The sequence below is a fragment of the Symphalangus syndactylus genome, chromosome 23, assembly GCF_028878055.3.
Source record: "Symphalangus syndactylus isolate Jambi chromosome 23, NHGRI_mSymSyn1-v2.1_pri, whole genome shotgun sequence".
In the NCBI taxonomy this organism is placed as follows: domain Eukaryota; kingdom Metazoa; phylum Chordata; class Mammalia; order Primates; family Hylobatidae; genus Symphalangus; species Symphalangus syndactylus.
In genome coordinates this window covers 25,118,530-25,144,357 of record NC_072445.2, presented here as the reverse complement: position 1 = coordinate 25,144,357, position 25,828 = coordinate 25,118,530, and the positions used below count along the sequence as shown (strand labels likewise).

The following is a 25,828-nucleotide window of genomic DNA, read 5'->3' as shown; positions in this document are numbered from 1 at the left end:
CTCACTTACTATGGTGAGAACATTACCAAGGGGGACAGTGCTAAACCATTCACAAGAAACTGACCCCGTGATCCGATCACCTCCCACCAGGCCATACCTCCAATACTGGGGATTACAATTCAACCTGAGATATGGGCAGCGGGACAGATCCAAACCATATCAGTATTTTTGTTCCCAAAAGGAAAAAAAAAGAATAAGTGAGTCTATAATAGAGTTTTAATGTACTTTGGCAGAAAGTGAATATAAAAGTGGGATGAGTACAAACAGGAGTCTTTCTTTCCAGCAACCTTATCATACATGGGGTAACTATTTTTTAACTCTCCTTAATTTCTGTAGGGGAACAGAGTATGTGGTGCTGGCTATGGCTACTTTTTCCATCTCATGACCAACAAAACATCACAAGCTCCACTTCTTTCCTTCACTCAGAACACTGCACATTCCTGTACCAGGTAACTTTGGGGAAATTCATCTACATTTTGGCTGTAAGTCTTATGATTTCACATTTTTCTGTAGAATGCTCACAATGAGAGCACTTCTGGCATTTATTCGAGATTTGGTGATGTTCCTGTATATTTTCTGAAACTGCTTTTTTGAAGTATAATTGACATACAAAAAGCTGTTCATAATGTATACAACTTGATGAGTTTGGAGATAAGTATACACCCCTGAAACCATCATCACCATCTATGCCCCAAACATATCTATCACCTCTAAAAGCTTTCCTCCAGCCCTCTTTATTTGAATTATTATTATTACTGTAAGAACATTTGACACAAAATCTGACCTCTTAGCAAATTTTTAAGTATAGAATATAGTATTGTTAATTTTGCTGTATTCTATACTTTGGCATTTTGCCATACAGTATATCTCTAGGACTTATTCATTTTGCATAGCTGAAACTTTGTACCCTTTGAATAATACTTCCCATTTTCCCCTCCTCCCAGCCCCTACCAACCACCATTCATTCTACTCTCTGCTTCTATAAGTTTGACTATTTTAGATTTCTCATTTAAGTGATACGATGTACTATTGCTCTTCTATGTCTGGCTTACCTCACCCAGCACAGTGTCCCCCAGGTTTATCTGCATTGTCACAAATGGCAGGATTTCCTTCTCTTTAAAGGCTGAATAATATTCCATTGCAAGTATACACCACATTTTCCCCAGCCATTAACCTATTGATGGACATCTTGGCTGCCTCCATGTCTTGACTTTTGAATATAATTGTGTTAGCATTATTTTCTAGATCATAACAGTTCGATGGTAAAGAGAAGAGAGTAACATGAAAAGGCAGAAGGACAGAATGTACCTTTTGTGGCCAGAGATAATTCAATAGAGAGAGCAATTAAACTTCCAAATATGCAGAGCCCCTGGGAGGCTGGTGGGCTTGGGCTCTGGAGTAATCTGCATTTTGTTGGGATTCGGAAGCAGGTCACAGAGGGTAAAAGTGGGAGGGCTGAGGGGTGGGCAAGAACGGTCAGGGGAGGGTCACAGATTCTATCTACCTTCACTCTCCCTAATACATTACTTTTGCTTTGTATTTTTCAACAAGAAAAAGTAGGAAGTTAGAAACATAAAAATTGGCTTAATTTCATTCTTTGTTTCACTTTTTAGGTATGGTCTCTTTGTATACCCTAAATTTCAGCCACCTTGGGATAATGTCACTGGCACCACTCTGTTCCAGAGCTTCACAGTTTGGGAAAGTGCAGGTGGTGCCCAGGTAAGTTTTTTTTTGTTGTTGTTGTTTTTTAAATTAAAACTGCCACTTGTTTTCTCACAGCAATTCATTATGCATATCTACTTAAATGGGAATGACTTGCCCTTGAGGGGAGCATTGCTGTGCTATCACAATTTTAAAGCACCAATGGATCACAGGTGCTTGTAGAATAGTTGTTAAACAAATTCCTTGTCACTAATCCAGGGTTAGGTCATTTTCTCCATTGTGTGTTTTTGGCAACCCTAGAAGAGAACAACAGAATCATAAAGATTTATAATCAGCGTAGATCATAGAGGTTCCCTATTCCTTCCTTCCATCCCTACTTAGAGATAGAAATTAAGGCTAAGAAAGGGAAGGGACTTGTCAAAGGTCACACAATTGGTTAGTAGTACAACCAAGTGCAGAATTTAGACTCCCAATGTTGTGCATTTGATGTCCCGATATCCTGATTAATACATGCCCCAGTCTTAAGAAAAAGCACTGTTCGTCATTGGAACACAAACATTCTAGCTCAAGATACCACTCTTACTTTAGTCAATAAGCTAAATTTTCTTCCATTTTTTTCTTAAAGGAAAAGAAAAGGTTCATGTTCAATCATTTACTCTTCATTATTGCAGTGATTTTCTTATAAGGAAGCTTTGCATGCTCACTGCTAACAGCAATGTATAAAACTTATTCAGGGCCACTATTTGATGCAATACAGGCAAAATTACATACACTTTGTCTCTGCCTAGAAATCTGGAGCGTAAGATATATAGATGAAGAAATATGTCTGTAGAGCCTTCAGGAAATAGAATACAAACATATAATAATGTCACAATAAGAAAGTCAAACATTTGTTTCATATATCCATAAAAGAAAGATAATTGTGGGTGAAGAAAGCCCAAAAATATATAATTAGGATAGCTAACAGGTAGAGTCCGAAGTGTATTTAGTATTTTGTTCTCATTTAATTTTATAAAATGCTTCCCATGAGCACTATAAATATTATAGGGGTAACAAATCTAGTGGAAACATTTGTTGGGTGCCCTCTTATGCAGAGAAGTGATTTATACCTGCAGGGGCTTAAACTCTGTCTCCCTGCTCTTGAATAGCCTTGTTCTAGAGGAAATAATCTAGTAAAATGAAAATATTAAAAGATGCTATTAAAGCCATTTTTTGAAATTCTGCAATCATAAATGCTAAACCTGTGAAAGAAAAAAATAGAGAACTACAACTTGAACTCTTGTGCACTCAAATTTGATCAATCAGAAAGTTTAAATAATAAAAATATTCTTGGAATTGCACTTTTATAGTGAAGAATAAGGGGGAAATTAAATAACGTAATAGCAGCAAATTTAAAACGTAAACTTCCCCTGAACTATACCAAAAAAGAAGAATGAAGTAAGAGGATTTATCCTTCCCTATTTTAAAACTTGCTACAAAGCAACAATAATCAAGACAGTGTGGTATATGGGCAGAAAGATAGACATATATGTCAATGAAATAGAAGTGAGAGTCCGGAAATAAACCCATACATCTATAAACAAATGATTTTTGACAAAGGATGCCAAGACCATTCAATGTGGGAAATATAGTCTTTTCAACAAATGGTGCTTGTACAACAAGATAGTCACACACAAAAGAATTAAGTTGTATCCTACCTTAATTTATACTACTTACAAAAATTAACTTAAAATGAGTCATTAGGTATTAATAATAAATAAAATTGGCAAAAAATTGGTCAAAGATGTAAACATAAGCACAACTCTGTCTCCCAGACCAGTGGTGTCTTAGTCCCTTTTGTGCTGCTATAACAGAATAATGAAATTTGGGTAAATTATAATAAAGAGAAATTTATTAGCTTATGATTCTGGAGGCTTGGAAGTCCAAGATTGAGAGGCCAGCATCTGCTGAGGACCTTCTTGCTACATCAGTCTGTAGCAGAAAGGCAAAGAAGTCAAAGAAGGAGCAAATGATAGAACTCACAGCCCCAAGATTTTTTGTAATCAGCACTGATCCATTCATAACGTACACACCTCCTGACACTGTTATATCAGGGATTAAGTTTCCAAAACATGCTTTTTGGGGGACAGGCTTAAACCATAGCAAGTAGGAGGCTTACCACTCTACCAAGCTAATTTTGTTATTGTATGACCGCTGTTTGGGTTATCATAAACGTATATGTACATAACTTATGTTGAAATTACAGTGACTCTGTAGTCATGCTGGGCTACTTATTTCATATTTGCAATCTTCTGACAATATGAGTTAATACATAATACATTGAAGAAAATGTTAAGCACTAGAGTTCTTGGATGCTATGTTTTTCTCTGTTACCTTTGTGTGATTTGGCCACTCCAAGTTTATTTCAGGTATGTGGAGAATTCACATTGATCTTTTTAATGTGTTGGTTATTATGAGGAGAAATGAAAAGTACAAAGGGGTGTTACCAAACGAGACTCATTAGTGCTGACCTCACAGCAACTTCAGGATACCTGTACTGACACTGATGGACAAAAGGTGCTTTAATACAATATAGCATGCTTCTTTATACTTAATCAATAACTTTAAAAGCTACAGGAAGTCTGCAAGAAAAACCAAGCCTCAGACCTTTGCTGTAACATGCTGTATTTTATAGATTTTTAGAAGTAGCAATCTTCGCCTGAAAAACTTCCAAGTTTATTCATGCAGAGATTTTGGAATTGACGTCTTGGAAAGTGATGCAAATACTTCAGTTACTGACAGCTTATTACTTGGTCATTTTGCCCACAAGGTAAGTGCCTTAGTGTGGTTGTTTTAGGCTGTCAATCACAACAAAATTACATGTGCTGGGCCCCCTGATGATCCAGGATATGCAATTTTAATAGCGTTCTTTAGTGAATCTCGTATTTAATTAGTAAAAGTTAAAAGAGCTTTTTATTTGTAAGAGTAGTGATATTGATAATAGAACTCATATATACACAGGGCTTTAGTGCTATGAGTACACATAAATCACAGAAGTCATAAGAAGCTTACAGAATTTTATTTGGTTGCAATTTAGAATTATTACTCATAGAGGTCAAATCATGAAATAGAAATTTGCCTAGTTCATTATTTTGTATGTGATTCACTAATATGTGCCTAAGTATGGATTTCCACATGATAAAAATCAGACTCTAGATGACTTCTCAGGGTACAAGGATGCAGATGGGGCAAAGAGTACTTCCAGGTGGGAAGCACTAATTCCTAAGTGGGGGTTCCTGGCTGCCATTGGTCTCTTAGGCTTCAGGTCTATAATGGATCCCCTATGTTCTTGTTTGTATTAGAGCTACATTCATACTAGTCATCACATCATTATGGAAATCGTAGATTTCTTGGGAGCCAAGGAAGAATATTCTCTTCAGTTTGTTCCTGAGTGCTTAGTTCAATTGAAATTTAAATGATAAGGTTTGATTCTTATACTTCCATTGAAGATTATTTATTTCATAGCTATAGATAAAAATGGGAAGATTTTAAAAGTCATTTTCTTATTAAGCTACATTTTCTTGGATTTAACTCTCAACTTTTCTTAGTAAAATCTCCTTTGAATTATACTTTACTTTCCAGGAGATAAATAAGTCGCAGGCTTTTTTTTTTCCTCTAAAAGGATTACCACCTTGAGAGATGATTCTTCTTTTCAGACTGTGTAGTTTTCAAGAGAGGATGGTACCCAGATTTAGATTCTGTGATGCTGTAGTACATCAGAGGTCCTTAACTTTTCCAGAAATAACCTTAGAGTAGATGTTAAAAACAAAATTCCCAGCAAACTGAGTAACTGTCTTGGTAAATTAATGTTGCAGTATCTTAATTGATGTTAAATAGACATCATAATTAATGGGAAAGTGACAAAAATTAAGATATAAGTTATGACAAAAGGGTGCCTATCATGAGATAATCAAAAATAATCACACCCTTGGGGTGTAATTCACTAGGAATGTAGTACAGCTGAGGGCCTTTCAGTCTCTTAAGTAAGTGCAGGACAAGAGTCCCCTGGTGGAAAATGTTAAACAGTTTTGTTCTAGGGGATGTCTAGATGCTGGTTAGTTATCCAAATCATAAAACCACATAATTAAAGAGCCAACTATTACCTAAGAGATGATCTGGTTAAACTTCTTGAATTTAGGGGCAAATGGAGGCTTGGAAAGTTGAATGGCAGTTTAAGCTTCATGCCTAGTATTGTGGAGCTAGGACCACCCTGATATCCCACCACTCCTGGTCAAATATTCTTCAATTGCACATGGAAAATGGCTTTGGCAAAGGACATTTATTAGTGCTCATACCAGTGTTCCCTGAAGTGTTTTTCATGAAAAGCTAGCCCTTAGATAGTGTCTGGAAAAAGAAGATTCTTTGGTTATAATTATATTTATGCTGTGCTGTTTACCGTACCCTCTATTTCCCAAAATCTCCAACAAATCCAGAGATGTAATATACAACATAAGCATTAGAGATAATAAAATTGTATTGTGTCAGGGAATTTTGTTAAATAAGTGGATTTTGGCTGCTCTTGTCACAGAAAAGTAACTATGTGAAATGACAGATATGTTAATTTGCTTCACTATAACCTATGTGTACCCTGTAATATGTTGTAAACCTCAAATATACAGAATAAAATTCATTGAAAAAATATACTAAAGGCTCTGAGAAATTCTAGCATTAAAGTGAACAAGCAAAAAGAAAATCGATTAATCTTTACTTAGCACAGTATTTTTCAGATTTATTTGGGAACCACTATGTTGCCAGGTGTCAGTTGTTTCAAAAAAAAGAAAGAAAAAGAGGGTGCCTGACCTCTGTAGTTATGGGACTCTGATTTTAGCCTCTGTCTTTTGTGCCTGCCATTCCTTTAGGAATTAACACTTTTTTTTTTTTTTTGAGATGGAGTCTTGCTCTGTCGCCCAGACTGGAGCGCAGTGGCCCGATCTCGGCTCACTGCAAGCTCCGCCTCCCGGGTTCACACCATTCTCCTGCCTCAGCCTCCTGAGTAGCTGGGACCACAGGCGCCTGCCACCATGTCTGGCTAATTTTTTGTATTTTTAGTACAGACGGGGTTTCAACATGCCAGGATGGTCTCGATCTCCTGACCTCGTGATCCGCCCGCCTCGGCCTCCCAAGGTGCTGGGATTACAGGCGTGAGCCACTGCGCCTGGCCAGGAATGAAGACTTTTAAAGAATTTGGCCTGTCCATTGTTAGACTTTCCACTCACATATAATTGGTGGCATACAATTATCTGTGAGTCACATCCTAAAATAAACATTACTTTCTGGAAGAACTTTTTATCATTAGAAGGAATTTTTTTCCTGTAAGCATACCTGTATATGTGTTGGTACTCTCACAGCCAATGTTACCTTTGTATTTAGATAAATAGAATAATTTTCAGTAAGAATGACTTAAATATACAAGAAAGAGATGTGCTATAGCATGACTATATATCCTAGTTTGGGTGCGTAGTTTGTTTATACCTATTGTCCCCGCATTCTGTCTAATTAACATACCCTTTCACACTAAAAAAATGTCTAATTCTAATTTAAATTACAGTCACCCTACTTATCGAAGTATCTGTAGGTTGGCTGTCTTTGTTGTTATTGTAATTAATTTGAGTAGATGATGCTACTTTAAAAAATACCGTATTCAGACAGATGCTGATGGAGTTGCTTCGTTCTTCCTCCTATTTCTCTAGGGGTGATTTCCCATTTTCACTTGTGGATTTGTCTTCTTCAATTTAGACCTTTCATCTTTTTGTTTCCCTAAATTCTGTTTTAGGGCCCCTTTTCTTCTCAATATACTAGCTCTCCCTGGGAGAAATCTCATTTTCTCTAGTGGTTTCAATTACCTTCCACATGCTGATGTCTCCCATGTATTTGCATTTATTTCTACCATCTTAATTTGCGATCCGTTTTTGGTTTCTGTTTTTTCTTCTTTTCTATTTTTATTTGTCTTGTGTTGCATAGTATCTTTTTATATTTACTCATTTGAAAGTTATCCATTCTGTTATGATTATTTTAGCTGTTGGCCTTAAGTTTTTAATGTGCTTGCTTGTCTTAACAAAGTCTAAATTACATCAGCACTGTTAAACTTTACATAAGTAATGCAAGGACATTAAACTCCTTTAGCTTCTTTCCTTACCCTCTCATCTTCTATGTTACCTTTCTCTAGTATTTGTCTTACTTTTTAAGGTAAATGTTTCGTGGAAATACAACATTTATGGAGAAATATGCACAAATCACAGGGGAATAGCTCAGTGGATTTTTACAAAGCAAACCAACCATGTATATGTATACAACTGAGAACAAGAAACAGAACATTGCCAGAGCAAGATCCTGTCTCTAAAAAATAAAAACTAATAAATAAATGAACATTATCAGCTCCTCTAAAGCCTCTTCTTGTCCCCCCATTCAACCCCACTCTGCACGCCCTAGCCAAAGGGCAAGCATTATTCAGCCTTCTATCGATATAGATTAATTTCTCCTGGTTTTGAACTTTGTGTAAATGGAATCATAAAGCATGCAATTTATTGTACCTGGTTGTTTTCATCATTTGTAAGTTTGGTTATTTACAAATAATAATGCTATAAGCATTATTCTATATGCCTTCTGGTCTTCATGTGCATGCATTTCTGTTGAATATAAGCCAAGTTGTAAAATTGCTGGATCACCGTGTAGCTTTAGTGGATAATGCCAAGCAACAATCCAGAGTTGATGCTTACACCAGCAATGTATAAGAAGGGTTTCAAAGCTCCATCTTAGACTCTCCCTTGAACGTTATCCTGGAGATTTCCTTCATGTCTGTCTAGTATTGGAACTGTTGTTTCTGATTCATACATCTTCTTTCTTTCTGGCTTAATTTCTCATTTTGTTATTTTGTTTGAACATACCCTAAGGTAACTTTCTGGAAAAAAGAAAAAAAAAAAAAAAAAAAAAGGAAGCGATGGAAGGTAAAAGTTTTGAGCTATATATGGAGACCCCTTTATTAGTAGATTGTTGGTTATAGGATACCAGGTTGAAGTTCATTTTGCATTGAAATTTTGAAGGCAATATTACATCATCTTGTAGCTCCTTCTGGTCTTGAGGCTGAATAGTTTTAAGATACTCAGATTCAGGGCTGGATGGAGTGGCTCACACCTGTAATCCCAGCAGTTTGGGAGGCCAAGGTGTGCAGATCACCTGAGGTCAGGGGTTCGAGACCTGCCTGGCCAACATGGCAAAACCCTGTCTCTACTAAAAGTACAAAAATTAGCCAGATGTGGTGGCGTGCGCCTGTGGTCCCAGCTACTCGGGAGGCTGAAGTAGGACAATCACTTCAACCCAGGAAGCGGAGGTTGCAGTGAGCTGAGATCATGCCACTGCACTGCAGACTGTGCAGTAGAGTGAGACTCTGTCTCAAAAAAAAAAAAAAAAAAAATACTCAGATTCCAGGATTTTTATGTGTAACTTATTTTTTTTCTCTCTGAAAGCTCTTAGAAACTTGTCCTTGTCCCTGGTGTTTTGCAATTTCAATATGATGCACTTTGCTGTGGCTCTTTTTCTAAACATTGTGCTAGATACTGAGCGGGACTTTTCAGTCTGGAAAATTATATCCTTTCCTTCCGGACAGTTTTCTTCAATTATTTCTTTGAAAATTCTTTCCCCTATATTTTCCTCTTTTCCTTAAAGCTATGATTATTTAAATATTGGGCCTCCTGGAATGTTCTTCTTATCTTAATGTTCTTACTGATTTTCCATCTCTTTGTCTTTTTGTTCTACTTTCTATGATATTGAATTTTTCTACTGTCCTATTTCCTTTTTTTTTCTAAAAATAATATTTTAGGCTTCTTTTTGTTTCATGGATATAATATACTTATTTTGCCAAGGCCATTCATTATTAAGTTTTTGTTTTCTTCTGATTTCTAGACTAGCTTTGTGTCCACTGGGTTTCTTTTCTGCTATTTGTTTATTGTTTCATCATTTTTCATGTTGGGAGCGATTGAAAAAATTCTGGTAATCCTCGAATGTAAGACTATTTTTAACAATGGAACAGTGAGGCACCAGCAACTTGATTGGATAGTGTTTGTCAAAGAGATTTTGTGGAAAATCATGAAAACACTTATTGTTTCTTTCTTTTCAGACTTTTTGTTAAAGTTTTTAAAATATGTTAATATATAGCAAAACTGACTTTTTGATGTACAGTTCTATGAGCTTTAACACATGTACACATTTGTGTAACAACCACCACGACAATCAAGACACAGAAACAGTTGCATCCACTCCAGTTCCTTGCTCCATCTTTGTAGCCACAGCCTCCTCTTACTTTAAACCACTGGCGATCACTAATGTATTCTCTGTCACTACAGTTTTGCCTTTTCAACAGTCATATAAATGGAGTCATATAGCATGTAACCTTTTGAGACTGGCTTTCTTCACTCCTGAATGCCATTGGGATTCATCTAACTTGTTGCATGTATCAATATTACATTCCTTATTATCGATGAATAGTATTCCATTAGATAGATGTAATGCAGTTTGTTTATCCATTCATTTATTGAGGTTCACTTGACTTGTTTCCAGATTTAGTGATTATAAATGGAACTGTTGTGAACATTTGTGTCAGGTTTTTATATAAATGTAAGTTTTCATTTCTCCAAGGTAAATACCTAGGAGTTGAATTGCTAGGTCATATGATAAGGGCATATTTAACTTTATAAGAAACTGCCAAAGTTTTCCACAGTGGCTGTCTCATTTTGCATTCCACTAGAAACATAGGAGAGTTTTAATTCTTTCTCATCCTCATCAGCACTTACTATTGTCACTGTATCTTTATTTATCCATTCTAATAGATGTATAGTATATTTTAGTGTGCTCTTAATTTGCATTTCCCTAGTGAATAATGATGTTGAACTTTTTTTTTTTTTTTCCTGTGCTTATTTGCTATCTGTATATTTTCTTTTCTGGGTTGTCTTTTGAAGGTTTTTTTTTCCTGATTTTTGAATTGCATTGTCTGTTTTCTTACTGTTGAAACCTGAGAGTTCTTTCTATATTCTGGATATAGGTCCTTTGTCATATGTGTGATTGGCAAATATTTTCTCTTAGTCAATAGCTCGCTTTTTTATCTTTGTTTTTATTCATGCATTATGAATTGTATTTCATGTGTCCAGTTTTCTTATTTTGCTTTCATCTTTTTTTCTTTTAAATCACAGGGAAGTCTGTGTATGTCATCTGGGATTAAAACTCCTAAAAGATGGGAACTGATGGTGTCTAACACAACCTTTGTTAATTTTGATCTCATCAACTGTGTGGCCATTAGAACCTGTTCAGACTGTTCCCAAGGACAAGGTAATTATTTGAATAGACAGAACAGATAATAAATAAGGCCAATATTCAAGTCAGTATTATAAATAGTGGCAAATACTTTGTGAATCATTATCTCTTTCAGTTATAAGATTGCATCAGTAGAAACTGTTGCTTAAATCTCCTAAAAGACATCCTGGAGGTTCTCCCCATGCAACTTCTGCAGCTCCCTGTCCTCCTCCTATTACGGTGCCTGTCACATTCTATCATTATGGTCCTATGTCTCTGCTGGACTCTGACCTTCATAAAGGCAGAGATCATGTATTTCTTGCTCAGAGTTTTAATTATTAGTACCTAGCACAGAGCCAGATGCGTAGTAGGCAGTTTATTGATTAAATGAAAGAATGGAGTTAGATGGGTAGATACCTGGTATAAACTAACATGCATACAACCTTTCCTGAAAGAGCTAAAGTTCAGGTACTTAATGTTTTCAACAGTCCAGGGCTTGATGTACGCACAAAGGGAACCATAGGAGTTCTTGCTCACTTTTTAACCACATCTCAGAGGTGGTAAGAAATAACTTGGAGGGCTCATGGGCCAAGGTGAAAGAGGTAGAGAGTAATCTAGTTGATTGGATCATTGTAAACAGCCAAACCAAGTAATTCAAGTAAATATGCTCTTGTGGTTTGAATCACCAATTTAGATAATTGTTTGTTTTTTTAATTAAATGAATAATCAACAAGTCTCCACTTTTTTTTTTTCCTATGTAGGCAGAATGAAAGATTGTTTTTATTTGGGTGGCATCTGAGTTTAGGATTGTAGAAATAATAATAGAAATAAAAATGCCTCATAACAAGTGCTTGCAATCGCAATTCCTCAATTCTTTAATATCTTGACTATTTCATATCATTTATGAGACAGTGAAAAAAAATCACACTACTCCTATGAACTCGAATCCCTTTTCACTGAATAATGTTGGCTAACCCCTCTCTTCATTTGCTTAAATACCGTCTATTTCAGGCTCTGCTTAAGGACCTAGGGGGTACAAATATAAAAAACACATAGTTTCTGTCCTCCAGGAACTCTTGATCTAGGCACTAAAATAAATGTCCAAGCCCATTGTTGTAAGAGAGCATGATGAACGCAGTAATAGAGGACTCAACAAAGTCAGTGAAGGGGCCGAGGAAGGGGGTCTGGCAAGAGCTCATAGAGGTTGTTCTTGAGTAGGGTTTAGGAAGGTGAATAGAAGTTTGCAAGAAGGTATATGCAAGGAAGAATTTCTAGGAACAGTATACACACAAAAAACAGAATCCAAGAAGCAAGTTGTGCTTGGGAAATCACAAAGAAGTCCAGTATGACTGAAATGTAGAGCTGCAGGTGGTTTGTGGTATTAAATGAAATACAGAAGTTGCAAGAGGTGCAATTGTGTAGCCTTTCATGCATGAATTAATTCACTGCGTGTACTCTATTGGGCTGCAGAATGAAAACATTAGAGCCTCTATTTGTATCTTTTTCATTTTATTTTCTTTTTTGTATATTTTATAATGTACATAATACATTATGGTATGGTAGTGTATGTACTGGGAGATGTGTACTCAGTTTTCCTCCTTTAATGACATGAGTGTGTGAATTAGAAGATCACTGCCATACTTTCCTTTTAGGCAATTGGACTGATAGTACCAATGAGTCACATGGCAGTGGTGTTGGGGAAAGACTGCCAAGAAGTGTGGCCCTACAGCTAATACTTAGAAAGTGTATTACTAATACTATTTGCCCGAGTGATTAATTGAGTTTGCTTTTGAAAGTAAATGTTTAAATAAACCTTATAGTAAGAGGTATTGGAGGGGTTAGACTCACCATAGAGGAATGAAAGCTGAAAGATTGGAAAACTAAACCATAGCGTCTTTGGTGCTTAGTAATTAATAAATTAATGTTTTCTGCTTCTATTTCCCACTAGACAAGAGTTTCTTACCCTTGGCACTATTGGCATTTTGGGTGAGATAATTCTTTGTTGTGGGGATTGTCCTGTGCATTGTAGGATATTTAGCAGCATCTCTGGTTTCTACCTACTAGCTGCCAGTAGCACTGCCAGCTCCCCAATTATGACAGCCAAAAATGATTGAAAATAGTGCCATACGTCTCTTGGAAGGTAAAATCAACCCTGATAGAAAAATCACTGCGCTACAATGTGGACTATAGACTGCATGAAGGTAGGGCCAATGCTGCACTTATACCTCTTAATATCTCTAGCACACCAGAGCTTGGTAGACAGTAAACACTCACTGTAAAACACCCACAGAAAACACTTTTTTTCTTGCATGAATAGGTGAATTGTAAAACTAGATAAATATGCAATTTAAATCCTAAGACCATCACTCCAGTGAATTTAGTTGCTATTTGTGCCATTGTGTAATAATCTTTCTGTCTTCCAATTTATAGGTGGATTTACTGTGAAGACCAGCCAGTTGAAGTTTACAAACTCTTCAAACTTAGTGGCATTTCCATTTCCTCATGCAGCAATTTTGGAAGACTTGGATGGGTCTCTGTCTGGGAAAAACAGAAGTCACATTCTTGCTTCTATGGAAACCCTTTCAGCTTCTTGTTTGGTCAATGCAAGCTTTGGTCGGGTTGTCCATGGCAGTGCCTGTGGAGGAGGTGTTCTTTTTCATCGTATGTCTATTGGTTTGTAAGTGGAATTAACTATACTTTTTAGCTTGCCGATGAGCATGCATCTGTTATTCTGGCTGTTGAGGCTTATAGAAGGGAAATTGTTTTCTAGGTTATTTGAAGTATTTAGCTCTAAAGAAGTGAAATGGGAATAATTTTGACAGCTGCTGAATCGTGAATGTGTGGTAGTTTTAAGCTGACTCAAATGGCAGCTAACTTGCAATATCTTTGGACCAGATCTCATAGCCTGTGACCTCTCATTGACATTTTGGGCCAATAACTTCTTCTTAAAAAGACTTACAACCAACAAAGAGTTTGAAATATATTTAAATTAAAAGTATTATTAAAAAATTCTAATAATGTCCATTCTCATTTATATACATGTACTCTTCCCAAGCTCTTTTTAACTGTTCAATATGCTCCGGGGAAGCAATTGCTGATGCCTCCTATTACTTGCAAGGTTGCTTCACTCTAGTTCATTTTCCTTGTTAATTTCATGAACTATTGGATTCCTACAATATATTTCCTATTAATATTGGAGCAAGGACTCCTTGGTTATGCTACTCAAACTACCATTAAGTCAGCAGCGGGGCTGTTTATAATACATAATAGGATTGCTCCTGCCCTCTTTAATTTCCAGGTAATGATTGCTGAATGTCTAGGGTTCTGTCTTTTTCTTATTCCAAATGCATTGTATATATTTAGCCACACTTATTTTCTTCCTTTGTCTTAAGTGTCCTAACTGCATGAATATTAAGTCAAGTAATTCAGTCGGACCACATTGGCCTCTTACTTGAACAAGTAAACTCCAGGGAGTGAGAATCATTGTGGTTAGGATTGCACTAACTCTGTATTTTGAATGCATATGGAATCAGTACTTTGGCATTCTGTTTTGGAAGCCTTAGCAATGCACTGGTAGCACTGAATAGTCTGGAAATTTTTCATTTTTGCTTTCTAGATATTCATTATTCTACCTAACGTTAATGAGCCCAATTCCAGTGAGTAAAATAATAATATGTAGGGATATATTTTTATTTCTAATCATTTTGATTGTGCAGAGCATGACTTTTTCTTCATTCTCGGGGATGCAGCCTGATTTTTATTATTTTAGTGTTTTTACTAAGGATGTTTTAAATGAGTGTTTTGAGAGTTATAAAAATTAGTGATTTATTTCTTACATGCATTTTATCAAATGAGGAAAATAGATTTGTGTACTTAAAAGGAACATTATATGCTTCTATAATATTTATTTCTGCGTGTTCTTGATAGTCGTTTATCATGCTTTACTTTGAGATCTACTGGTAGGCTGTCTCTTGGAGAGGCACTTGTCAACGTGGTGTTAGAAGGCTCTGTAGCACCTGAAACTTGTTTGAGCATTTGCTTTTTGAGATCTTTGGGACAGGATATTAAGGTGCTTGCCTTGGCAGCAGCTCATGATCCCACCACTTGGGGACTGACAAGGTCAAGAAAAATGTAATACTGGTGTTGTATTCTAAGTAGATTCAAAAGTGTCTAGCAGGATGAAAAACTTATCCTGGTTTTCCTGGATTTTTTCTTGTTTTAAAAAGGCAAATTCCATGTTCTGGAAACGTCCTCAGTCATCTAGGCTGATTGGTCACTCTACTCCTTAGATTCTATTTAAAATTTTCAGATTGACTCACAGGTCTATGGACAAATACTCAACTGACCCTAATTAGGCATCTGGAAGTCTCAGCATCCTTCCAGTTATAAGTCTCTTGGCCCTGATGTGCTCTCCTCTAGGAGAGGCAACTGAATTAGATGATCTCTAAGGCCTTGCTGCTCAAAGTGTTGTCCATGGACCAGCAGCAGCAGCAGCACCAGGGATTTTTTTTTTTAGAAATGCAGAATCTCAGACTGGGCCCCAGATATCCTGAATTACAATGCCCAGGTGATTGGTATTAAAGTCTGAGAGGCAGTCCTCTAAGGTCCTTCTAATTTTATCTTTCTATGATTCTATCCCTAGCTATTTGTGCTCAGTGGCTTGATCTTTGTCCCAAAGCATTATAACCTCATTAGGAACATGTCAGAGCGAATGAGCAATTTGAATTCAGCATAGATACAAACTTTGCTGCATTTCATGGAGAAAGGATTAATTTGCTGTGCTGTTTGCCCTGGGGCAAGCACCCTAAGAGTTGATTTACAACGCTCTCACAGTCATGATCTTTTGGGGTTGCATGTTGATGGAGATCTAATATGGCATAAGCACCCTGCTGTCTTCACTTTCAACCCTTAACTCCCTCCCTCAGTAAGAGGTCCAGAAAGGGCAGGGAGTGAGGCTTTACATAGCTGCATAAACAAGATATCCTCTTCCTGTTTTGCTAAGAACCAAGCTCTTGGAGTGTGAGTTCTTCCTTAGTAGGCCCCCTCTCTGGTCCATTTTCACTATAAGTTATTTGTTTGACATTGGCAACCTTCTATTCCTGTCCCTCACTGCCTTAAATCTGACGATGCTTACCTTTGTGGCACTTCCTGCTTTATTGCTTCCTATGACTCAAAGCCAACAGTTGGGATGACAGAAGTATTTAAATAATTGAAGTTGGCCACACTATTTAATATTTGGATGAAGAAAAAACTGCCACTCTCTACAAGGCAGAGTCTAGTTTATGTTTTGTTAAAATGACAGCATGCTTGATCTGCGTGAGTGCTGCTTATATTGTTTTCTCTCTCATCAGCCCTAAAAACATGCTTTCTGTTGAAGCCGCAGGTATTCTGGATAGCGTTCCTTTCCCAGCTTCTGTTTCTACCAGCTTCCCCCTATGAACCTCAGTGTTCCTGGTGAGACAGGGGTAGTGTTAGTTCTGCCAATGTAAGTCAGGACCTCATATCAGAAATACATGCCAGTGACAGTTTTTCTCCAGGGTCCCATAATTATAAAATGTCCCACATAGTTCTTGGATTTATCTATCCCAAACTTTAGGTAAACATTTTTTTTTTCTGTATAGAAATAATTACACGAAACAAGTACAATATTATCAATAGGATTTTCTGTGCTCTTTTTAGATCTCCCTAGTCCAAATTGTGATGTGCCATAAGAGTGAATTACCCACCATGTAGCTAAGACTTAATGTGAAAAAAAGAATGTAAAATATCTCAATAATTTGTTTATATTGATCATGTAGAAATAATATTTTGGATAGATTGGGCTAAATATATTACTAAAATTAATTTAACTTGTTTATTTTGAGCTTTTTAGTGTGGCTACTCTAAAACTCAACTTGCCAAAATTGGATTTATGATTTTTTTCTATAGACCTGTTTCTCTCTGGGTGCTCAGAATCCCACTGAGGCAAATGCTGGTCTAAACCTGAAAATGGAGTCATCCTTGACTCATCTTTGTACCTTATTTCCCACACTAGTCACCTATCAGCTCAATTTTCTCTCCTTAAGAAATCCCTCTTGGGTCTTTCTACTTCTCTCCTTCCCCAAATCCTTCTCCAGTCCGGGCTACCATTACTTTTCACCTGTAGAACCACAACAGCCGCTTAGCTTGCCATTTTTTGGTGTTTCAATCTCTGAACTTTCTAAATGCAGATCTGATCTTGCCATCCATTCCCTTGCTTGAAACTTTTAAGGAATTCTCAGTACTTTCCAAGGAAAGTCTGACGTTCCTAATATGTCATGGAGCTTCCATGTCCTGCTGTCTGCTTTGGGTTCCAGCATTATCTCTCGGCACTCTGCTCTACCTTTCCTGCATTCTGTCCCATGGCCACATTCAACTTCTTTGTGCTCTTCAATTCATAATGTTCAGCTTCCATGAACTCAGCATAGAGGTCGTTTTCTCTGCTAGGCTTCTGTGAGCATGCTTCGCAGGTTTTGATACCTCTGTTGTGTGCTAGCTCTTTATACTTGCTCTAATCAGTACTTATAGCACCTGCATAGCTTTCTAAATTGTCCGTCTCTCCTCATAGATGGCAAGGAGGGCAAATAGGGATTTTCTTTGTATTATTATGCCCCAAACTCTGTTTAACACATAGCAACTCAACAAAATTGGTGTTGAGTAAAAAAATATAAATAAAAAATAGTGGACTGCCCCCAAATCTTCCTTTAGTGTCATTGTTGTCCATTTCTCTCCTAGGACATGTTCTTGAGGAGTCCACAGCATTTGGCTTTTCTTCAGAAGACCCAGGAGTAAAATGCTATCTCCAGTCTTCTAAAATTCCTAGGAATATCTAGTATTTAAGAATGTTCTTTCATAATCTTCTCTGGGCTTTTACTTTCCTGGGGCAATCATTTGACTGGAGGATTTATTCTAATTGCTGATTCCTTCTCTATCCAACCCTGCTCTACCCCCATTCAATCATCAGTTTGCCTTTATTTGTAATTGTTTTCTTGTCCTGGTGGAATAGATACATAAAACTGTGATAGAGAGGATGTAAGCTCAACTCTTATAATTATTTTCTTGAAAATTTTTGTCATTGTTGTTTACAGCAATCTGTAACTTCTTCACTTGTCGTAGACCCATTGAGATATCAACAAATCAGACCTTGATTCTGTCTTCGAATTTTTGACTGTATTGAGTGTGAGGGAGATTAGAAGAGCTTGCAAGATTTTGTAGGTTGGCTGACCAATCCTTCTGAGTTTTTATAGGATGTACATAAAATAGTCAGGATATATATACAGTACATGTTTGAAATTATTTTTCAGACTGAAGAATAGAGAAGTAATTAACAATCCTTTGTGGGTACAAATCATATCCCCTCTACTTCCTAGGTATATTTCTTTGCATAAGTTACTTTACCTCTTTTTGTTTCAGTTCTTTCATCACTAAAATGGGTATAATGGTATTTATCCCTCAGGGTCATTGCTTGACACGTAGTAGGTACTCTTTAAAGAATATCTATTTTACATTTGTGATTTACAAAACAACGCATAGGCATAATACTAATTGAATAGGTTCCTGCAGAATTTTTTGTTTCTGAGAAACAAATGCCTGGCAAGGGAATTAGGTAATGTAACTTAATCCAATTCCTGAAAAATAGGGAATAATTTGTAATAATCACATGACGTTGTACTGACCCAGCAAAACCTCCCAGGTGGTTGTAGAATCTGAGGTCATTCAGGGCATAGACTTCGATTCATCATGCCCCAGTACCTTCTGTTTCTTCCTTCCCACCTCTCCTGGAAAATAAAAGGTTAATGTTCTTGTTGATCACCTTGATTCTTAGATCTTGCTTAATATCCTCTCCTGTAGTGCTTGCGTTCAGTTTTTACCTATGTAACCACTCTTAAGGTGTCAGTGTTTTGCCTCTGTGAATGCAAAAGTAAAGAAGAGTTCAAATGGAAATTTTGGCCTAGCTTTTCCTCTAATGATTGCTCGACTTTCCTTCCTAGGCATAAATAGGCATGGCATCACTAATGGTATCTTTTCAGTCCTTAAAAAACAACCGTGTGAGACAAGAAAATTCAAAGATGTATTATCTTTTCTTGGCAGCAAAGGTTACAGAGTTAAAGTTGAAAAAAATCTAAAAATCACAATGGACTCCAAACTGAGGAATATCATTAACAATGTTACATGGTTATTGAGTTTTATGAATAATAAAAGGTTGCAGTGGTATGCTGGTAAATGTTTAACAACTAGCTCTCCAGAATAAAAAGCTCTGGTTTATTTCATTTGCCTAATTCTATGGTGAAAATGCTCTCACATGCCTTATTTTAAGTTTCCAACCTAAAAGCACCGAACATGAAGTTGGGAAGAAGGGTCAATGATGGGCTTCTGCCAGCCAGTGTCAGTCATCCCCATCACAGCTCTGGTATGCATATATATATGGCAGGACAAGCTTCTTAGTCTAACTTCCTACCTGCTGGATAAAATATTTTTCAATATCCCTGACAAGCAGTTGTCCACCTGTCTACCTTCTGGTTGCATAGCTTCAATGACAGCGTTCTCATGTTCTCAAACAGCCATTCCAATTGGACTCAGCAGATCAAAAGTAGAGATGCAATGGTATATGGTCACCTAAAGTAGGATGACGGGCATCTATTGCTTTTCTTCATGTATTAAGATAGAATGGGCAAAAAGTATTGTCCTAATATAACAGCAGATAACTATGTTGCAAAAACTGTAGATACTTCCTTAGAGGAGAAATATTTAAGTGTTTCTGAATCCATAAGGCTGTGGATGGAAAAACTTAATGATACAATGATAATGAAATATTACTGAATGGTGGCAGGTTAACAGATAGAACAGTGGTGCTGTGACAAGGACTGTTATGAGCATGGTGTATTTTTAAAGGATGCTCATGCAAAGCCATGCCATAGAAATTTGTTGGCTGTGCTCATAGTTTTGATTTTTCTTCCCCTTTGTGCAGTAAAAGATGAGAGTGACAGCAACAAGCACAAATACTCAGAAGATGTTTGCAACACCATTTGAGGTTAGGTATTGTGGTGTGTCTGGCTTAGGAGATGGATAATTATAGAGGATTTATTTCACAACTGTTCCAAATCAAGAGCATTTAGAGCTCAGTGCAATGCTTGTCTTTAATACACAGATATGGACCCTCAGGAAAAGTAAGCTAATGGTAAGCAAAAACCAGGGAGTTAATATCTGCTCTCTGGTATTATTGATTACCTAACAAATCCTTTGTGGGATTCAACAGTTCTGCACAGTACATGGGCACTAAGTTACATAACTCTTTAAGTAACTAGTATGGTAAATTGGTACTTTGACCAGGAAGTTTTACCAAGTGATAGTGTTATATTTCTAATGGAACATTTCCCTGAATTAAAAACAAGTTTGGGCCAGGCATGGTGGCTCACGCCTGTAATCTCAGCACTTTGGGAGGCTGAGGCGGGTGGATCACCTGAGGTCAGGAGTTCGAGACCAGCCTGGCCAACATGGCGAAACCCCATCTGTGCTAAAAATATAAGAAATTAGCTGGGTGTGGTGTTGGGTGCCTGTAATCCCAGCTGCTCAGGAGTCTGAGGCAGGAGAATTGCATGAACCCAAGACGCAGAGGTTGCAGTGAGCCGAGATCATGCCACTGCACTCCAGCCTGGGCAACAAGAGTGAAACTCCATCTCAAATAATAATAATAATAAAATAAATTTAAAAAGAACAAACATTAAGGCAGCCCACAGAAAAGAAAAACAACACATAAGGCTTATAGCCCTTTTGTCTTTTTGATCATAGACGGGAGGAGCTGTTGCTGATGCAGAGGTAAGGGTTAACATTTAAAATGGACTGGTTGCCTCCTGATTTCTTGCACATAAAGCCATGAGAAGTTCAGGGAGAGACTTCTTCCCCTAGTAATGAAGCTCTCTGCTGCTAATGGCCCATGCAGACTCCCTTGGCTCCTCCAAATTAGAAATACTTTTGTGCTCCTTTGCTTCATTAACAGTAAAGAGTGGGAGATTGGTGGCTATTTAGGGCATGGGGAAATTGGTGGCTATTTAGGGCAAGTGAAAATTGTAGTAATTATGGTTGGTAAGTTCTCTTCATGGTGTTTTTTTGACTCTTGATGTTCTTTTGGTGCTTTTCAGAAGACCCCTTCCATGGTCAATTCTGGCATTTGGCCTAGGAGGACAGGAGATGATCCGACTGAATTTTTTGGCCCCTGGTGATGGTCAGTACAAGGCATCTTGCCTGATGGGAGATGGGTCTTTTGCTTTTTGAGTTGCTTTTCAGAGCGGAAAGCATATCTGAATGCTTACCATATGACCCTCTCTACTACCAGCTGTGATAAAAGTGTAGTATATGTGATAACCTCCTTCTCTATCTGTATTAAACTACAGAAAGCTGGTGCTGCACATGAGTGCCTGTGAAATTGCATCCCTAATAAACCTTAGTTGAGATGGGTGAGGGGAGCTTGATAGACTCAAGGCTCTGAGAGAATGAGCAGTGCATGAAGGAGAAATAAGAAAGGGTAATTTAGGATCACAGCGTGCTATGGTATGTCTCTGGCTGGCCAAGGAGTTTACATCAGATTATTGGATTCTGACTAGAAGGAAAAGAACCTCAAAAGGAAGGTGCAATGTTTCCAAAGACAAATAGAACCAAATTATTGCTAGCATTTAGCAGTTTGACGCTATTTGGAGAGGGACCACATTTGTATGGGCCTTCAGAAGCTGGGGAGATGATCTGAAAAATCCTTCCTTCAATAATTGAAATTGTTGTCTATAGAAACTGAGTCAGGGGAAATAACACCCTAAAAATTGGTCTATAAATGTGGTGTCAATTGAAATTTGACGAGTAATTAAGTCCAGTCAAGGTGACCAGGGGAATTCTTGGGACCACATTGCTGGAATTAAAAAATATTTCTGGAAATATCTACCCAATTGATTATATTATCACATATTGAGGTAATGTTTTTTTTTTTTTTTTTGAGACGGAGTCTTGCTCTGTCACCCAGGCTGGAGGGCAGTGGCGCCATCTCCGCTCACTACAATCTCCGCCTCCCAGGTTCACGCCATTCTCCTGCCTCAGCCTCCCGAGTAGCTGGGACTACACGCACACGCTGCCACGCCCAGCTAATTTTTTGTATTTTTAGTACAGACGAGGTTTCACCGTGTTAGCTAGGATGGTCTCGATCTCCTGATATCATGATCCACCCGCCTCGGCGTCCCAAAGTGCTGGGATTACAGGCATGAGCCACCGCTCCTGGCTGAGGTAATTTTTTTTTAATGATCAACGTGGTATGCATAAGAAGATAGGTGAGGCAGGAGGAATTAAATGTGAACAGATGGATGCTTTTGAACAGAGATCTTCTTTTGGTTTGTAGTTAAAACTATTTTTTAAAAATTGTTTAATTGACAGCACTTGACTAGGATTGAAGAAATATGAGTTTTCGAGGAAATCATGGCATTTTCCTAGACCAGACACCATTATTAGTGCACACTGCTTGTATGTGCCCAGGAGAGGTTTTCTGACCACTAACTATGTTTGTCCTCTTGGCAAATATCCCACTGATATGGGGTTGATTGTATCAAGCTCTAATAACTTAGGATGCCCCAACTGCTGATTTCTTTTGAAAATAAGTTTGCAGGAAATCTCTTGACCCTCATGTGGTTTTCTAGGTAGACTTCCAAGTTGGGGAGAAATGTTACTGGCCTAACCAGCTGGAGTGTTCTGGTGCATATCACACTTGTTTATTCAGTCAGAAAATATTTGTTAAACTCCCACTATATGAAAGGCACTTTTATTTCTTATGGTCAATCATTAACTAAAAATTCTGATTTATCAATTAGTCTCTCTTAGATTTAGGTCTTGTGATTTAAATAAATCACAAGATTTATTTAAATAAATCTAAGCCCATATATCTCAGTAAAAACTGGAAGGATATACTTTTGGAATCTGAAACACTTATAATCATTCTCTGTACTTGAGAAAATTTAGATATTTCTGGCGTGTTTTATTTACTGACCACAGTACCTACTGTAGCCAATTTTGATATTTCTTAGTTCGAACTTACCTCTTCTTATCATATTTGTTTTACACTTATGTCCCGAAAGCTTATTTTTATTTGCTAAATATAGTTGGGCCAAATTGTTCCTGGACAATATCCTGGGATTATGGGACTCATGGTTTCCATCAGGGGAAGAGAGAGCCATGATGACTGAGGGCAAATGGCTAGAAATTCTAAGAAGGGAAGTTTAACATTCTAAACCTTTTCTAAAGATTACAATTTAAAGCTAAATTCCATATGTGGAATATTTTCTATTCGAAGATGTAAACACCCCATAACTGAAAGAAGGGGAGGGATGAAATATGGTGGGAATCCCTGCACTGGACTGGAAATTAGAACAGATGATCTTTGTGTTCATTCTGATTCTAAGAATATAGGTTGAGAATTGTCCATTAGTTCCAGTTTAAATCCTGAAAGGGTGGGGTGGGGAAGGGTGGACAACAAACCTAAGTATCTAAAACCCAAAGAAAGGAAGACGTTTCCCCCTCCTCCAAGATCTCTAAAGGTTCAGTTAATGCTGCATAGGGAAATCTGAAAAAAGAGTAGTTCTTTCATTCCCAAATGCCCCGAGCATTTTTCATCCCTTTCATTTCATTAATTAATGGATGAAACAAATACATTTAATCTTGCAAGAAATATGTGTCAAGTGCTACATTGCCAGTGTCAATGATCTGTACCATGGAAGGGTTTTTGGTACGTTTTTAAATGACCGAATATCCTGAATAAACTTCTAGGCATTCAAGTAAGTAGTGCAGAATGGTAAATCTGGCATATTTGAGGTTCATAAATGAGACCTAAGTAGATGTTATTGGCCTTGGTGAGTGCTTTATGTAGATTATCTTTATGTTTCATAGTACCTATATGAGATCTATTCTATTGTTGCCTCCATTTTAAAAAGAAATGAATCTAAAGGTTAAATAGGTGCGGAAATTTGCCCAGGTTTACACACCTACTGAGTGCCAATCTAGATTTCAGTTGATACCCATTTGGTTCCAGTGCCCAAGTGTGCAACACTAAAAAAAAGGTCCTTTTTGAATTATTCCATGGGATTATAAATTGGCTTTAGATATACTCATGCCCTATCTCACTGTGAAAATCCAATGTCCTCTTTTGACTCATTTCCCTTACTTTGAGAATTTAATTATCTGCCTGCGGCAAAATGCCACAGTTAAAGATTCTCATGAAAACTAAACCAAAGGAGGAAGAACAGTCATAATGTGTATTGATTTTTTTTTTGGCTTTTGCTTTATTTCTTTAGGTCCACTTTGACTCTCTTTTAGGGGTCTAATCATTGGCTAAATCTACTTATGTTTTAATGAAGTCTTAAAAATCATTTTCTGGGATGGCTGTATAGAATAAGTTGGGTAACTTGATTCACAAATTTCTAGTTCTACTTTGTGATACTCACATATTGCTTTTGCTCTACCCTGCCTCAGTCTCCTCATTTGGTAAAATGCAGTTCTTCTAGAACACTTTATATACATTAGAAAATGTCACTGGCTGCTTTTGGAAGATCTCATCTATGCATTCTTCATTCATATAACAAACATGATTTGGGTGCCATTGTGTGCTGGGCCCTGTGCCAGGGCCGAGGATACCAATAAGAAAGGGGAAAACACCTCTAACTTATAGATCTTACAATCTATGTTTTTAAAAAGGCAAAGCCAAGAACACATAGGTACTGTAACAGCAGTGAGCACTAGGCATTACACAAGGCTGCAGGAGAGGAGCAGGTTACCTCATCATTCTAGAGAAGGATGCTGAAGCCACTCCTGCTGGGCGTTTTGAGCAGGACTTCTGAGAGTCTCAGCAGCTAGGCATGTCAGGTCCCAGGCCTCTGTCAGTTGTTCCTCATGTGAATATCCAATTACCAATAATAATGTTTTTTGCTGTTGGTAAATCTGGTCCAAGGCAAAATTCTGGCCATAGACATTTATTTGTTAAAATCGTAGTATATAGTCTTGGCTCATACAAAATCATTAATGTGACATTTATTAGTGGTAGAGGTTGCAGTGAGCTGAGACCACGCATTGCACTCCAGCATGGGCAACAAGAGCGAAACTCCATCTCAAGGAAGAAAACAAAAAACAATCAAACAAAAAACCTGAGAATCACCACCTCCAGTTCACCAGGACATGGTAATTTGCAAATGATCCAATGGCAATTTCCCACTGGGTTGTTTTCACTCACACAGTGACTGCTAAAACCTCCCTAGACATACAACTGAAGAGGGCCTAAGACATATGTGGAGAGAATGGAAAGATGATTGCAATTGATGAAAGAGGAATGTATTGGATTCAGAATGAGCAAATAATCTTGCAACCCATTTTTTTTTCCTTTTAAAATCACCCTAGAGCTAATACTCCTGAAGTTTCTTACGATTTAACCGTGACTGACAGCAGAAATAAAACAACCACTGTCAATTATGTACGTGATACATTGTCTAACCCTCATGGCTGGATGGCTCTGCTCTTGGACCAAGAGACCTACTCATTGCAATCTGAGAACCTTTGGATCAACAGATCTCTGCAGGTAACCCAAGGAATCCATTAGTTGGTATGCCACATTCTCATTTGTTCTTATCTTTCTTTTTTTTGAGATAATAGGTTGAAAGAGGAGCAGGTTATCTCGTTATTGAAAGTCTTGGCATATTCTGATGCAGGTAAAGAAAACTTCAGTAGTATTTTGGCCAGATGAATATAAGCTAGATATGAGATTTGGTTGCTTTTTAAACTTGAAAATTTTAGAATCTATGTGTTACTGTGA

The 25,828-nt window shown here is 37.4% G+C and overlaps 1 protein-coding gene across 1 annotated transcript in view; it reads left to right on the top strand.

The window, feature by feature from the left end:
• PKHD1 (PKHD1 ciliary IPT domain containing fibrocystin/polyductin) overlaps window positions 1-25,828 on the top strand; it is a 462,062-nt gene that overhangs the window by 197,630 nt on the left and 238,604 nt on the right. The window contains exons 43-48 of the mRNA XM_055263099.2: window positions 337-449; window positions 1,614-1,719; window positions 4,337-4,471; window positions 10,884-11,019; window positions 13,414-13,660; window positions 25,417-25,594. Coding sequence (XP_055119074.2) covers window positions 337-449; window positions 1,614-1,719; window positions 4,337-4,471; window positions 10,884-11,019; window positions 13,414-13,660; window positions 25,417-25,594 — 915 coding nt within the window. The remainder of the gene's footprint in view (window positions 1-336; window positions 450-1,613; window positions 1,720-4,336; window positions 4,472-10,883; window positions 11,020-13,413; window positions 13,661-25,416; window positions 25,595-25,828) is intronic.